Source organism: Desmodus rotundus, chromosome 3 (assembly GCF_022682495.2).
Source record: "Desmodus rotundus isolate HL8 chromosome 3, HLdesRot8A.1, whole genome shotgun sequence".
In the NCBI taxonomy this organism is placed as follows: domain Eukaryota; kingdom Metazoa; phylum Chordata; class Mammalia; order Chiroptera; family Phyllostomidae; genus Desmodus; species Desmodus rotundus.
The window spans coordinates 176689526-176706473 of NC_071389.1; the positions used below are offsets into that span (position 1 = coordinate 176689526).

Below are 16948 nucleotides of genomic sequence, written 5' to 3' on the forward strand. Positions count from 1 at the left end.
CCCCCGCTCCTTGTCATCCCAACTAATTAGCACGATTTGTGAGGACAGAATGAACAATTTATACTTCTAGGTGACCAGCAGCAAGAATAGATGCAATCAACCCCCTTATTCATTTGTCAGATTTTTTTTAAGTTTTAGAAACTCTTTTTTAAAAAAAATTGCAATTCTTTTGCCTGAAGATCGGGAGATAAGCGTCAGACAGCCACAGCGTGGCTGACCCTGGATCCTCCTCTCCCATCTGACTCCACCTGTATCCTCACCCCACCCCACCCAACACCCTGGCCTCACCCCACCCCACCCAACACCCTGGCCGTCTCAAGTTCCTGTGAAGGGATGATATTAACAGTCCTTGTTCAGGATGCTAACTGGAGGGTAGAGACCACCGAAGACACAAGAAAGCTATTTCATATCTGTGGGTTCTAGGAAGCCCTGGCATTGCAGAAGGTAGAGCTTATTAAAGGGAGAGAAAACCCTGCACAAGGGAATGGGAACCTTTGTACTAATGCCAACCCTATAATGTTTGTGTGTCTGCCATAAAATCAAGCCCAGTGCATTCACACCAGTTACCTAGGGAATGGCAGAGAGATGGAAACTAAATCATCATTTACTTTTTAAACAAACTTCCCTCTGTGAATGCAGGTTCTTGCTTTTCTGTGATTAATCCCAAATCCCCATTGGCAAGTTCTCCTGTGTGACCTCCCAGAAGAGCTGGGCCACAACTGTATTATCGATTATTAAGTGCCTAAGTTCCCTGCAAGGCAGCGATTAATCGTGAGGCACTCCAAAAGAGAGAGAGAGAGAGAGAGAAAGAGAAGGGGAGGGATGGTAGAGGGTGGAGGGGGAGGGTGGGAATGCTAGTGTTCAATCTTTCAACATTAAACCAAAGAGATCTGGAGCCCAGACATCATCCTGCGGTCCTTCCAGACAAACCGCAAGACTGACCATGGCCGAGGTACCCAGCTTCCCCTGACTCTCGTAACAGTTGTGCCTGTCTCATCAATTCGTTGTCTATGTTAAGCCTATGTTAATTATGAGTTTTTCTGTTAACCTTTGTTGATGGAAGAATTAGTGACATTTGGGTGCCTATGCACTTTCTAATGATCTGAACCCAAGTGTTGGGAAAGCCACTCTTTGTCCCTTTTCTAGAGTAGAATCATCTTGGCATGGGGCTTGTCAGCACATGCAAAAATATAACTTTTCTTATGGCTGCTACTTCTTTAAGATCACCTTAAGGAAACCACTTAAGATTTGATTTGTTCTTCCAGTTCAAGAGGTATGTGGATTCCGGAAGAAAAAAAGCATGTTTGGGGGGAGAAATAAAAACATGATGAGGGGCACAGTACTAGTGTTGAAGATAATTCTTGAAAAGGATCTTGAATGGATTCCCATTCAATTATCAAGCCAATTCTTCAGTGAGGCTCCTTGTGTCTGTCCTTGATGGAAACCCCTGAAAGCAGCCTCTTTGGACTTCATTCCACGCTCTTCTCATCCTCTGTTTCTCAAATCACTCATTCCTTAAATTAGTTGTCTTCTTGGAACAAGGGGCAGGGTTCATTATTCTTTTTTCTTTTTTTTATTTATTTTTTTAATATATGTATTGATTATGCTATTATAGTTGTGCCATTCCCCCCCCTTCACTCCACTCCATCCTGCCCACCCCCTCCCTCCCACTTTCCCCCCTATAGTTCATGTCCATGGGTCATACTTATAAGTTCTTTGGCTTCTACATTTCCTATACTATTCTTACCCTCCCCTTGTCTATTTTCTACCTACCATTTATGCTACTTACTCTCTGTACCTTTCCCCCCTCTCTCCCCCTCCCACTCCCCTGTTGATAACCCTCCATGTGGTCTCCATTTCTGTGGTTCTGTTCCTGTCCTAGTTCTTTGCTTAGTTTGCTTTTGTTTTTGTTTTAGGTGTGGTGGTTAATAACCGTGAGTTTGCTGTCATTTTTACTGTTCATATTTTTGATCTTCTTTTTCTTAGATAAATCCCTTTAACATTTCATATAATAAGGGCTTGGTGATGATGAACTCCTTGAACTTTACCTTCTCTGGGAAGCACTTTATCTGCCCTTCCATTCTAAATGAAAGCTTTGCTGGATAGAGCAATCTTGGATGTAGGTCCTTACCTTTCATGACTTGGAATACTTCTTTCCAGCCCCTTCTTGCCTGTAAGGTCTCTTTTGAGAAATCAGCTGACAGTCTCATGGGAACTCCTTTGTAGGTAACTGTGTCCTTTTCTCTTGCTGCTTCTAAGATTCTCTCCTTATCTTTAATCTTGGGTAATGTAGTTATGAAGTGCCTTGGTGTGTTCCTCCTTGGGTCCATCTTCTTTGGGACTCTGAGCTTGCTGGACTTCCTGGAAGTCTATTCCCTTTGACAGATTGGGGAAGTTCTCCTTCATTATTTGTTCAAATAAGTTTTCAATTTTTTGTTCTTCCTCTTCTCCTTCTAGTACCCCTATAATTTGGATGTTGGAATGTTTAAAGATGTCCTGGTTGCTCCTAAGCCTCTCATTTTTTTGAATTCTTGTTTCTTCATTCTTTTCTGGTTGGCTGTTTCTTTCTTCCTTCTGGACCGAACCATTGATTTGAGTTCCAGTTTCCTTCCCATCACTATTGGTTCCCTGTACATTTTCCTTTGTTTCTCTTAGCATAGCCTTCATTTCTTCATCTAATTTGCAACCAAATTCAACCAATTCTGTGAGCTTCCTGATTACCAGTGTTTGGAACTGTGCATCTGATAGGTTTGCTATCTCTTTGTTGCTTAGTTGTATTTTTTCTGGAGCTTTGATCTGTTCTTTCATTTGGGCCTTTTTTTTTTGGTCTTGGCGTGCCTGTTGCATAAAGGGGCGGAGCCTTAGGTGTTCTCGGGGCGGGGTAACGCTGGTCACTGCGCTGTGATGCTGTTCGTCGGGGAGGGGCCGAGAGGGAGCAATGGTGTCTGCTCCACTCTCTGCTGGATTTCACTCACTCCCTCTGCTACCCACAATCAAACTGGCTCCTCTGGTGCTGATTCCCGAATGGGTGGGCTTGTGCACACTCTAGGACCCTGTGGGTCTCTCCAATGACCTCTCTTGTGAGGCTGGGAGTCTCTCCTGCTGCCGCCTCAACCCCCACGGGTGTTTTCAATCAGAGGTTTGAGGCTTTATTTCCCTGCGCTGGAGCCCTGGGTTACGTGGTCTGCTTCACTCCCCTCCAGTTCCTCCTGGTTTATCTGTGTGCGAATGTGGGGTCATGGGGTCTGCTAGCGGTCGCACTGCCTGCCCCATTCATTCTGCAATCCACCACATCTCTGGATCCATCTGCCAGCCGCTGTGTTGCCACGAGTCCTCTCCTCCCAGATGCCCGTCTCTGCCCCTCCTATCGGTCTGGATGAATGTTTTTTCTTTATCTCCTTAGTTGTCAGACTTCTGTGAGGTTCAATCTTCTGTCAGTTCTGGTTGTTTTTTGTTTTTAAATTGTTGTTGTCCTTCTTTTGGTTGTGCGAGGAGGCACAGTGTGTCTGCCTACACCTCCATCTTGGCCAGAAGCCTGTGTTCATTATTCTTATTTCTGAAAAAACTGCAGAACGTACAAATATGCATAACTTGAAATAAATTGAGGGTAAAGTTAAAATCTGATGTGATGTGATGATAATAAACAAATTTCCAAGCCATATAAGATTGAAAACAAAGTTGTTGGAAATGCAGAATTGCCTAAATCTTTACTTCAATATTTAGACAAACTGATTAATGAAGAAGTTCTCCTGAAAATTTATTTCCTGTTCAGGCAATGGATGTGAAGATAATTAGAAGGGGTAACTCATAGTAAAAAAACAATAACTAAAATCAATAGGATTTTCCTAACTAAAAACAAGATGAAAACATTCTCTCTTTTTTTTTCTGGGACAGGCGGACATATCACTCCCATATCTGGCAATATAAGATCTTTCTTATTCCAGGCGCTGTGGTTTTTCAGTCCTTACCAACATCACCCAGAGCCTTGCACACTCTGACGATTCTTGGTGGATTTACTTTGTTTTGAGTGCTTAAGAAACAAAGACCAAATTAGAAGATTGCTTTCCAGAACATATTTTGTATGATGGTTTTTATATACACATGAATCTTGTATATTTCTTATCACCATAAAATAATCTGCACTTTGTCTGTAGCAGGCACTGTTTTAGTCCTTGTAAAGTCTAAAGAACAAACTGTTACATTTCTAAGATAAAGTTGCATGTTAAATGTAGAAAATGTTAAGTTGGAGATGATGAGAGAGGCAGATTAATGGGCCTATCCCATTTAGCAATGGCTTTATTTATGTCTCTTAAACTAAGCAGATTTGGGTCTCATTAATTCTGCTATGAGAGGTCCGCTGGAAAGCTCAAAATGGTTTACTTTAAGAAGCGTCTGTCAGCAGCTAAGCATGGGCTTCTTTTCCATTCAGCATGTATTAACACAATAGTATAAACCACTCCATAACAGAAAGTGCAAGACCTGTCAGATTTATTTTTCTAAATAAGTCTGGCTCCAGCCCACCACTCCCCAACGTTGAAACGTCTAATATTGGTCATTTTTCAACTAGCCATTGTCTTCTCTTAGACTAACAGTAACCCGGTGAGGGCTCCAGCCAGAGCCACACGGGCCACTGATCCTTCTGCTTCCACACATGGTGTCTCCACTGTGAGTCGTGCACAGCTACTGCCTCAAGTTGTGGCAACGCCCTCCAGGTTCCCCTGCACCAGCCAAAGTCACCTTTTGTGTGGCTCCATGGCCACGACACGTGGTGTCCAGCTTCCATGGGTGCCACGCAGCCATCTCCTATTTGATTTATGCATCCGAGCGGCAGTGGGTGAAAGCTGGACCCAGACAACCACCTCTCTCAGAACCCATAGCTCCCTCGGTTCTCCAGGGCTTTCAAGAGCCCCGCATCCCGGTCGGTCCACTGTTTCCTTTTACCCTCAAGGCCCCAAAGCCTCTGTCTGCACCCCAGGCCCATGACCCACTTCAGCATGGTTTGACAGGACATACCCCTCCACTCCTCTCAGAGGACTCTGTAATGCAGGGAAGAGGACACTGAAAGCTCACAGCGTTACCAAAACACATACCTCGGCAAGCCAGCACCTCTCAATGCAGACAAACCCAAAAATAATTACGAGTGCTCCCAGTCCTTCTTCTCAACCTGATACATATACTAGCCTCACTGGCTTAACTACTTTCTGACCAAGGTTATTACCCAATGCTGACTCAGACCATCCCCAGTAAGCATTTCAATGTAATAAGCTCCAGCCACTCTAGCTTCCACAGGGCTCCCAGGAGGAAACCCCCAGTGGCTGGGTGTGCCTGAGGTTAGGGAACCACAGGGACGGGTGCCTGGATCTCCAAGGAGGCTCTGGAATCAGGCTCTCCCTTTGTTTGTCTGTTACAGATGGAGCTCCCGAAGGGCTTCTCTGGCCAACGGACATTCCTATCTGCCATCCTCAACCTGCTATCACTCAGCCTCTCCACAGCATTCCTGCTCGGCAAATACTGGTTTGTGGGCACACAGAAGGTGCCCAAGCCCCTGTGCGGAAAAGGTCTGGCAACCAAGTGCCTTGACATGCCAGTGCCCTTGGATGGGGGCCGCAACAGCACACCATCCCAGGAGGTGGTGCACTACAGCTGGGAGACTGGGGATGACGGCTTCTCCTTCCACACCTTCCGCAGTGGCATGTGGCTATCCTGTGAGGAAACTGTGGAAGAACCAGGTAGCCCCCTCACCCCCGGCTGCCTGAATTTTCCCCCATGGGATCTTATGCAAAGAACCAGGGGAAGTCTGTAGCGCTCCCCCATACCCCACGGGCCTCACTACCAAGCTCAACATCTGCCACCTCTCTACTGTGTCCCTTCTCTTTAGGATCCTTTTTAATAAGATCGAAAGTCTACCTGTCTTTTCACTTCCTGCCTGTCTAGTAGATTTTCTGGTTTAAAATAGCATTACCTTTAAAGGGTTCCATTTAGACTTTCACCACTGTAAGATTTTCCATTCCAGCAAACCAGAATTGCTGTTTAGAAACAAAACAAGGAGAGATGACTATTACAGAGAAAGCCCGCACTGCCCAGTTGTGACCTTATATGGATAACTTCATTTCCACAGGCCTTGATTTTCTCATTAGTGAGATGGATCGGAGTAGGTCACCCTTCCTCTCCTCTTCGTCTCCCAAAGTGTTTCCCCCTCTAAGTGTTACTGTTACTACTGTTAAAGTAGGGGAACTGAAGCTCAGCAGGGTAACCAGGTCCTGTAAGGACGCCTTCCAGGCCCTGCAGACAGACCCTCCCAGGGCTCCTGGGTCAGCCTGTGTCCCCAGGGGAGGGGCAGTTGGATTCAAGTCACCCTTCCCACTTCCTGTGCAAAGCATGCAAAGGTCAGCTGGTAGTGAAGTTTTTCTAAAGCCCAAAGTCATGGACAATTTGTGATCTGCTACTTCTCCTGGTTTGGGCTAAGGGGAAAAGAAGATGCAGGAGGAATACAAATGTGTGTGTATTTACACCGATATTGAAGTTATTACTGTGCCACTTAACACAGCTCCAACCCCAGTCCCTTAATGATTTAGAGCCACTCTGACCAGTTGTACAGCGGCGGCAAATGGGTTTGGTTAACACTAGGAAACGTAGTTGTCTGCACTATCAGGAACTGGAGAGAGAGAAATTAATCTTGGATGGCTCTTGTCCATACCATTCATTCATCCACGCATCCTTAACTGCTTTCAAAGAGACATGGACTGCCAGCCTGCTGTACGTTGGGCAGGCACTGTGTCAGAGCAAACGGAGCAGTGCTGGCACTGGGCATGGGACTGGGGAAGGACTGCCTCCCGGTTTTCCAAGAAAGCACCTCCAAGAAGCTGACCCTTGTCTGTTTCAGGGGAGAGGTGCCGAGGTTTCATTGAACTCACACCACCAACCAAGAGAGGTGAGAAAGGACTACTGGAATTTGCCACGTTGCAAGGCCCACATCACCCCACTGTCCGATTTGGAGGGAAGCGGTTAATGGAGAAGCCTTTCCTCCCCCACCCTCCCTTGGGGCTTGTGGCAAGTATGTGGCTTTCATAACAAATCTAGTTGCCATTGAGTTTGGGGGCTTCTCTGCATCTAAATTGTACTGTGATCTCCAGCTTTTCTCCTCTTCTGAGCCCCATGGGTGACACAGATTCCTTCTAGAGCTGACTTTCATTCACACACAGGAATGCAAAAGCAGGAATGGCAGCGGCAGATATGCTCACAAATAGAAAACCACCACAGCTCTAGCCTACTCTTGTTGCCAAGTAACCAAGTTGAAAGCTTAGGGGTTTTTTATTTTCTCCAATTTTTTTTTTTTTTTTTTTTTTTTTGGAAAATAGAGGAAGGGAGGGCAGGAAGGAGGAGGGAGGGAACAAATCTGTCAAAAATTAAGTGAGAAAAAAATAAAAATGATAAATAGCAAAGCTATATTCTGACAAGATTCAGATGACTTCTCAAATCTCTCAACAGTCTTCACAATCAAGTTTACTTGATTATATATTGGATACTGAGCCAAGTGAGAGCAGTGGGGTGATAGCAAAGAAGCCCAAATTAAGGAACATTCCCACCTGGTTTCAGGTCTCCTCCCCTTCTCTGACGCTGCGGGGCTTTTCTCTTCTAATCGGCAATATCTAACTTCTCTCTAGCTGTTCACCCACCGTTCGGTTACTTAATGGGCAGGGTGACGGAGCTTCTTCCTCTGCTTTCTGACAGAGATCCTGTGGTTATCACTGGGAGCCCAGTTCACCTACATCGGACTTGAACTCATCGGTTTCCTCCAGCTACTAACGAACTTGCTGTTCACTGGGAACCCTGGGTGTGGGCTCACGCTGAGGGCCTTCACAGCTATTTCCTCCGTCCTGTCGGGTAAGTGCCCCCAAAGCTGGGGAGGTGGGTGTCCCCCGCTGGCTCTGAAGTGCTAGCTGGCAGGCTGGAGTCTACATCCCGAGGGGAGGAAGGAGGAGCCAGAAGGCAGCATAAACACTGGAGGAAGGAGATACATTGCAGGCATCTTTCATTTCAAATTGAGATAACATGTGGAATGTTGTATTAGATCATTATGTACTTTATGGCAATGAATTTTTTTTATTTGCAAATGTTCTCAATGTGTAAACTAGTTTGGTTTACTTTTCAATTGGGACATACACACACAGCTCTTCAGGACTGTTGGCTAAAGAGAAGCATGTATAGCATCAAGAATAAAGCTCACAGCAGGGGTGTGAGTTGGAAGAAGTACAGGCCCTGAGTGCGGCATTGACTCACACCTTCTCCGTAGCTCTAAACCTAGAGTCTGGGGCATCCTGGTCAAAGATCCGCATTCAGGAAGTCCCCATTACAGATTAGCCTTCCTGGAAATGTGGTGGCACACGGGTGATGGGCACAGGCTGCACCGGACACAAAAGGAGGAGGTTGCTCTGAAAGCAGGTTCCCTGTAGACGGCAACATCAGCCTTTCTCTGAGGGTGTGGCCTTCCTGTTCCCTCTGTAGGCCTTCTGGGGATGGTGGCCCATATGATATATTCACAAGTCTTCCAGGCAACCGCCAACTTGGGTCCAGAAGACTGGAGGCCACATGCCTGGAATTACGGCTGGGCCTTCTAGTAAGTGCTTACCATCTCCTGAGGCTTTGACCCCTCCCCCAGCCAACCTCCATTAGATTTGCTCCCTAATGAAGTCAGTCAAGTAGTCAGTTACTTTGTTTCCTTCCGCCTTCTCTTCATCCCTCATCCCAGAAGCCTGTCAGTCAGAGGGCTGGACCATCAGGCCACACCCACTCTTCCCCCACCTTCTGAAGAGGTACAGAGAGGGTCCCTCTAGCTTGTTTTGTGAGGCCGTTGTCCAGTTTGTTTCTGCTGGTACAACTGCAGCAATTGCTTTTTGACCTGATTAAGTATGTTGCCCGTGGGAAATGAAACTGATTTTGTATGGCTTATGAAAATGATGCCTTATATTTTGAATATTTTATGATTCTAGCTATTGGAGGACAGAGAAATGGAGAATTAGTCTTGAAACTTGGGTTCAATTCTATTCCCTGTGAATGGCTTACTATTCTTCTATAATGAAGAGTAACTTCTTCCTACCTCCATTCTTACTCCACCAAACTGCGCTGTAAATAAAACCTCCTCTACAGTCATTCTCTAGCCCTTAAAAAACTAAGGAGTGATTTTAGATTTCTCTTTAAAAAGGAAAAGCAGCAACTATGACAAAACAAATAGAGTCAAGGTAAATGTCCCCTTTGCATAAGTTTCTCACGTTCTCCCTTGAAGAACACCCTATTCAACGCATAGGTGCAACTTGATCTTACATGAACTACCTGGGTGAGTACTAAGTGCTTTAACGGTGCTAAGACACAGCCCCAGGCTGGAGTCTCTAAGCTCCAGTAGGCAACATGGAAAGCTCCGCATGTCTGTTACAAGATCCTGTCCCTTTTCTCATGGTATAGTCTGTGCTATTTGACCCAGGAGTCTCCAGTCTACTCCTCTAGCCACCATATCAGTTTAGCTCATTTCCCAGACCCATCATTCCTCACCTTTTGCCTGTCTTCAAGCCATCCTTGGCGTTACAACTATAGAGCTCAGACTACAAAACTCCCATCAGAAGCCTGCCCAGGCTGAGTCTACTCAGTCTGTCAGAGGCAGCAGACAGGACACGTGTCAGCATGTGATCTGGTTTTAACCATCATTTGGCCTCATGGAATCCCTCACAACTTCCTGTTTCCTGTTCTCCCCAGAATCATGGGGAGATTTAGAGGTTTGACTTGCTAGGTGTTTAAGACTGTGTTTGATAAAGTTCCCTAATGTCTTTTCTTCTAAATCTTTTAATCTTTTCTTAATCTTCAGCTTCACTTCCATCCATTACAAACTCCCTTAAGCCAAGAACCACAGTTTTCATGAGAGGCAAATTCCCCTAGTGCGACCTTTAGTACCTCCAGATTTGTAGTGAGTGCTCCCTGAGTGGCCCTCAGAGACGCAACTTTGTGGGCCCTCCAAACTGCTAAACTCAAAACAAGGGAAGATGGAGGAGGGATGATCACTCCGGTGTCTGAGTGAAGAAAACTCTTTGGCAGGGTGTGGGGTGGCTGGGGGGAGGGGGGCAGACGGAAGAGGAAGGTACTACACTGGGCTATGTCCACTGTACACAGCCAAGCTACAGGTCTACGGGTTCACTAGATTCCACATGAGTGAAGTCACGTGGTGTTGTACTTGTCTTTCTCTGACTGGCTTATTTCACTTTGCATAACGTTCTCTAGGTCCATCCACACTGTCGCAAAGGGTAAAATTTTCTTCTTTTTTACAGCCAAGTAGTACACTCCATTGTGTAAATTCCCCATAGTCGTTTTGTCCACCTAATTTTTCTGTATGTTTGTCCCTAGCACGGCCTGGGTTTCCTTCACCTGCTCATGGCATCAGCTGTCACAACCTCCAACACATACACCAAGCTGGTGCTGGAGTTCAAGTGCAAGAACAGTGAGAGCTTCAAAGGAAACCTGAGTTGCCTGCCGCTCCACCACCAGTGCTTCTTCCAACAGCTGTCAGGCGCAGCCCAGCCCGGGGGGCCCTTGCCCGGCTACCACCAGCACCACACTCAGCCCCTCCGCTCCATCTCTGGAGGGGTTGACTTCTATGTGGAGCTATAGAACAAGAGATTCCAACAAGGCACCAGCCAGGTGTTAAAAGAAGAGCTGGCTGGGTCATCTGTAGAAGAAGAAGAGTGTTAGGGATAAGTGGGTTTGGAGAGCAGGCTGAGCCCAACCTTACATGTTTGTATCAACACGTGAGTGAGCCAAAGTCTGTTTCTGGAAAATGGTTTTTACAGGTTAAGAACAAGGGTATGTTCAAGTATAAATTCAAGGCAGGGGGGCGGCACCTGGGTCCCACTGCTCCCTTTCCTCTCACAGTTCTGTCACCTTTCACCCTCCGCCTTACCTCACACGTTCACTTCTCTCCTTTACTGACTGACTGTTACGTGCTGGTTCTCAGCATAGCAGTGGAGGTAAAAAGAGCAGGAAAATGCAGCTCTTGCCCTGTAGGGGTTTACCACTCTGGTCACCTGTCTGGGACGTGGAGAAATGGAGGTGAGCAGATCGGCAGTCTGACTGTGGCTCGGCTTTCCAGGGTGCACTGGAGTTTCCTGGGAGTCACGGAAGGGGAGACGAAGGCGCTCCTAGGACCTTTCACATGTTCAACGGATGTCCCTCACCCTGTCTATGACATGTTCTGCATACACACAGTGGACACCCAATAAAAGTTTCATTAAATATTATCCTAGAAGCCATGAGGAGACGTGCACGGATGAGAAGTCTCCCACCACATGCAGAGACAGGCCCACTTCCAGGAATGGCCTGCTGAGGCTGCTTGGACAGGACTATGGTTCCCCAGTGGAGAACCGCACAGGAGACGTCTGCAGTGGACAAGGCTGCAGCATACACCCCTCTCTGGATCCCCACCTTCTCATCCATCCACAGGGGAAAACCAACCATCCTTCATAGCTAAAAAGTAAGAATGGCACACACATGTTCCCGTACACAGTATTTATTTGTTCTGTAACAATTCACATTTTAAATAGTGCTTCCTGACAATATACCAGCTGGCTCTTCTTTAACATGGGCAATAAGGATAGCAATTCACATTCAAGGGGTTGGTATCATCACAGCGCACTAGAAGGGAGAATAGAGGCCATCTGAGGGATGGGGAGGACGTGGTCTAGAGTAGGGGAAGGCCTGTCCAGGAAGAAGAGAGACTGGGAGGGGAAAGACCCCTGCATTTGCAGAAGTCACAACACTTCTAAGCAGCTGTCACATTGGCTTTGCTGGCAAAGCCATGCTGGGAATGAAGAAAGAAGTCTGGGCGGGCGGCTGCCAGCGAGGTTTCGAGAGAGAATGGACAGACCAGCACCTACGCTGGTCAGGTGGAGCTGCCTCAATCTTTGCCTCCATTTACACCCTCTGTACTTGCTGCAAGAGGAAGAAGACATCTAGGGCTTGTACTATGTTTAGCAAAGAGACTCAAACTTATCACAGTCAAAATAGTCTAGGTTAAGTTAGTTTGCAAATACACCACGAAGAATTTAAGGACTTTATGTTTTTTTAGCTTCCTCTATGTGTTTCTGGGACTCACCCAGCATAAATACAGTCGTCTGCCCAAAACAACCCCCCCAAATCAGGTCCTCAGGAAACATCTTCGCATTTTACTCCTGCCTAAAGGGGCTGCCTTCCCAGAAAACCTCAACATGGTAGAGAACCAAGTTTAGGCCTTGATGGCTTGGCCCAGGCCACAGGACCATCACCCAAGTTTTAGCTATTCAGTCAACTATAAATTAGTCTTTAGAATCCTCTACTAGACCGAACTAGCTCCTAGGCGGCTCTACCCAGTAGATTCAAACCCTAGAAGTACATATGGAATCATCCCCACACTCATGGGTATCCTGTAAATGGCCCCAAGTTTACAATAAGTTGACCTACACATGCCCCTCACATGCCCTCCAAAGTGTTAAAACCAGATTTGCTTTCACAGGCATACAGCAGCAAGGTGTCCAGAAAGCTGGCAAGGCCAACCTACAGGCTGGGCTAGTGCCTGGGGGGAGTTTTGCTACCAACCTTCTGTGGTGTCAACAATGCCTACCAGAGGGGCAACATATTCCTTGAATTGAGGGTCCCTAAGTTTCTGTAATCTCTAAATTTTCTGGAATTCCTTTATGAACATAAGCTAAATAGATACAGGATCTAGTAAAGAGAGAACCTGAGTTGCACTCAGCAGTGACCTATCCACATTATTCAAGCAGGAAAGCAGCTCTTTTTCAGCTAACGTGGGGTCTTCTGCTGAATAAACAATGACCTTGAAGTTTGGGAGAGAACCTAATAGAAGTTATATATTTATCCAGGAGAAGGGAGAATCACGAGAAAATTCCAAAGAACTTAACCGATTATTAAAGTGATAGTATTTACATATGAGTTTTCTCAAAATACAGTGCTTCAAAGGCGCTGCAGGAAAGGAGCTGTGCAGGGCACACTGGCTGCACACTGGACTCAAGAGCAAGAACAGAAGTCCAGAAACAGCTTTGCTCTCATGCAAGCAAAGCAAAAATATCCCTGAATAAAAGAGCAAAAGAAAAGCAGTAAGGAGGACACCTAGTAGAAGATGCTAAGGAAGCAGAGTAGCGATGAAGCAGAGAGAAGAATATCTGCCTCCGTTGTTCCTGACCTCAGTTTTCCTCTAAGCTGAGCACAGCACACACGTTTACCACAATAAAAAAGATCATGACCCGCAGAACAAGCAAAACCACACGGTGACACATGGCCCTCATCTGTGCTCCCCTTCCGATAGGAACATGGTTGGTGTGCGGTCACGGAATATATAAGCATGGACGTGTGAGGCGGCAGGATACAGAAGGCAAGGGAGGGGAGCAAATGCTTAGCCAGCTGGCGCGGTCTCCAGCTGTCAGTGATTCTCTCTGCTGCGAAGGCTGGGAAGAAGCTGAGGAACCGGTGGGGAGAGAATAAGGAGAGAATGATGAGTGGCCCTAAAAATCAGATGTGGGCCATCTGGAAGCCTTAAGGTGACCAAACAAACCAGATGTATTTTAGGACAAGAAACTGGGCCCCTGGAGCTTAGGACATGTCTAGAAAACATTTCACCACAACGCTGAAAAATACACGCATGGCATAATGCAAAATAAAATGTTCCAGTGAAGAACTTCACTAGAATTTCCCAGAAAGAGTTTATAAATTAGACATACAAAAAATAAAACATAAGATTCACATTTCCAAGTTATCTACAGAGTATCTGGTGGAGGGGGTAATTTACAGACTGAAAAAGCAGGCGAAGTACCCCAACCAAATGGCCATTATCCGAGAACTCCAGCGTGCCTTCCGAGGTGCTCCGCAGCAACCACAGGGGTGGCGAGGTGGGGATGAAGACGTCTTCCTTCTCTCCGAAGGGCTGATTTTGTACTCACAGGGGAGGGACAGTACCCATTTTGCTCACTTCTTCTCCAGCTGAAGACTCCACCAGACTAGATCTAGGCAGAAAGGTGAGAATATCAGTGACTTCAACCTTTTTCACGGGAGGGAAGTGGAGGAAGCCTCTATTTTCCTGTCCTTTTTGTAGCCCCAATAGTTCATAAGAGGCCCCGCAAGAAGGCCCAGAGACTTTATATTTTTCCATGATAAGCTCTTGAATATTGACCTAGATCACAGTACCTGGGGAAAAGAGGGGCTTTAGCATTTTGAGCCAGACAATTCTATGCAACTGCCCCAAGCCCCACGTGTTAGCATCACTAGCCCCTACTCAGAAAATGGCAGTAGTATCCACCCCTTCAGTCCCTGGTGCAACAAAAACCATGACCCCACCTTTCCACTGTCCCCTAAGGGAGATGGTACCACATTTCCAGCTGAAAGGAACCGAGTACCATTTCTCAGTGGTGGAGAAGCACCCTTAGGAAACAGCGCCAGTCCGAACCACTGGTTCTTGATATGCAGCTACTCAAAAAGGCGCGTTCTCTTCCCCCCACCGCCCTGCTCCCTCTCTCTCTCCCCCTCCCTCCCTCTCTCTCTCCCTCCTTCCCTCCCTCTTCTAAAGAGCAATATTGGAGTTGGTAGAATTTACCCTAAACCCTCAATAGTAACCAAATATTTGTGTCAGAAGCTATTCACCTGCAAGGGAGAATCAACAAACTTGATTCGAGAGAGGAATCTTCGCAACTCCCCACGGCCAATTTTGGGGGTGGTCTCCTTTAGCTGGACCATCTGGCCCTCCATCAATGCCCACCGTAGACTAAGCTTGCTGACCACCAGGGGTGCTAGGTGGCCTTTGGAGCTTGGCCCCGTTGTCCTGGTAACATAAAAGGCATCTTTCCAGAGGTCGTTAATTCCAACTGAGGAAGGACAAAAACAAGAACAGCTAATAAGGACAGAAGACTTCTACTAACAGTAGAGTGGTTTCGTTCAGCAACTAGATTCATTCATTCATTTACTCCTTCATAATTCATATAAGAAGTTTACTGAGCACCCAACAGATGCAAGGCACTGAGCCAACCAGTGGGTGCACAGTGGTAAAGGACTGGGTGCCAGCAAAGCAGTGCATTCCTCTGGGTCTTTGTATCATTTCCTCTCTGAAGCTGTTTCTAAGAAAGCCCCAGATCAGGAAGCCAGAGGCTAGGCCAACTACGGTGACAGTGAGCACAAGCACTAGAATTCCTAGACTGTCAGTATGTGGTCACATAAGCTAGTGCCCTGGTGTTTATTTTGCCTCACCTTTAAAACAGGTGTTGCAGTAAAAATGGTCTTGATTCTTAATTACCACTATTCAATGTTCACCAAATGACAATATTTTATGCTGATATTGAAAAATAGTTCATTTAGATCCAATCACGGGGTTCTGCAAGCCGATATCTCCGCCCCCCACTGCGCACAAAGCCAGTGGGTAGGTGTGCTGCAAGTTCCCAAAAAACTGAAAAAGCATTAACTTCAACTTTAAGGCAAATAGGTTTGTAAGGAGAGAGCAAGTCTTCGCGTGGCGAGAGAACGTGGAAAGCCGTAAAGGAAACGTGCCGTCCGGTGCTCCCCACCCTCCCCCAGCAGGAACAGCAGATTCCCAGGGCCAGCCTGAGGCGAGGAACCTGTGAGGCCGGGACCACCAGACACTTCCAGCCTGGCAGGCAGCTGTGGCTGAGTTTCCAGGGCTTTAAGTTTCCTGAATTACGGGGCCCCTAGTACAGGATCCCAACTTAGCTATACGGTATTACTTAGATACATATATAGAGTAGAAGAATACTTCCACAATGTTAACAGCAGTGCTGAGTGGTCAGAGTAGGGGCCATTTTTCTTGTTTCCTTTGACTTTTCTGCCATTTCTATGCAATGGGCATGTTTCCTTTTACTAGCCAAAGGAAAGTCTCCTACACCAATGCCCTCAGAAAACATTCTACGTCCTGAGCGCCTGAAGGGTCAAGAAACTATTCTTACTTGTATTCACAGCCCCCGGTGCTGTGCCTGGCATACCCCTGATGCTCAACACCTGCCAAGCGCACGATGCATGAGCCAGTACCCCTTAGAAGCCTTTAGGAATGGGACTGCACTTTCCCCTCAGCTTGCTGCAGATTCCGAGGGTACCGAGGGTACAGGTCCTCACCCGCTGAGCCTGGTGCTCTTCCCAAGGGAACGCTGTATCAATGGGCTGGGGCACCAGGGACAGCAGGGAAAACAAAAGTGGCTCAGCACACCCCCTGCTGTCGCCTGAAAGCATACCTCCGTCCCTTGGTAGGACAGTGGTGTTCCCACACACAGCCAGCACAGACTCCCGCCATTGCCGGGACTCACCCTCTGAAGCCGTGACTGTGCCCGTGGCATTGGCCAGATCCAGAAGAATCGAGGGGAACGCTGGATGCAGGAGGTAAAGGTGGTGGAGGCTGGATGGCTCCATTCCTAGGATGACATCCTGACGAGGAGAAGCAAAAAGGAAAAGCGAAAGCCACGCTGCATTCCCACACGTGACGGCCCTTGGAGGAAGAGGGCAGAGGGAACCGTGGAGTTTCCTCATTCCTCCCAGACACTGAGACCTGACCCCAACTACAAGGAGAGAGAAACTCCCAGATACGAGAGACATATTTCAAAGAGTTCAAAACACTGACTAACCGCTAACTTCATCAAACCACAAGTTAGAAAATGCTTCTCAAAGCCCAGCCTCGCCCTCCACGGAACCTTCCCTGCCCATTCCAGACCAGTCATAACTCTCCCCTTCAGCAGCTGCAGCACCTGCGAAGCATCTGTACATGTGGCCCTAGGGCCTCGAGAGGACTCTACCCTTTACCTAGCCTTCCACGGCCATAGCCAGGAGCCAAGGGGCTGCGGGCAGCTTTCACACTGCTTGGCAGAAAGGCAAAGGCACTAAGCAGAGCTCAGGGGGAAGCAGGTTCCTGCTCTGCCCACTCGAAGGC

General features: G+C 47.1%; 2 protein-coding genes across 2 annotated transcripts in view; one reads left to right on the forward strand and one right to left on the reverse strand.

Annotated features, from left to right (window-relative positions):
• The first annotated feature begins 911 nt into the window (after nucleotides 1–911).
• On the forward strand, nucleotides 912–11499 carry GSG1 (germ cell associated 1). The gene is given in 6 exon segments (XM_053921787.1): nucleotides 912–952; nucleotides 5411–5729; nucleotides 6884–6931; nucleotides 8506–8617; nucleotides 10390–10412; nucleotides 10415–11499. Coding segments are annotated over 6 exon segments (831 nt in total). The 5' UTR covers nucleotides 912–943; the 3' UTR covers nucleotides 10735–11499.
• A 33-nt stretch (nucleotides 11500–11532) lies between these two features.
• The window catches only part of FAM234B (family with sequence similarity 234 member B), a 30143-nt gene continuing 24727 nt past the window's right edge, over nucleotides 11533–16948 (reverse strand). The window contains exons 11-13 of the mRNA XM_024575555.4: nucleotides 16332–16449; nucleotides 14668–14888; nucleotides 11533–14033 (exon numbers count right to left, since the gene is read on the reverse strand). Of these exons, the coding sequence (XP_024431323.2) occupies nucleotides 14028–14033; nucleotides 14668–14888; nucleotides 16332–16449 (345 nt within the window). The 3' untranslated portion in view covers nucleotides 11533–14027. The remainder of the gene's footprint in view (nucleotides 14034–14667; nucleotides 14889–16331; nucleotides 16450–16948) is intronic.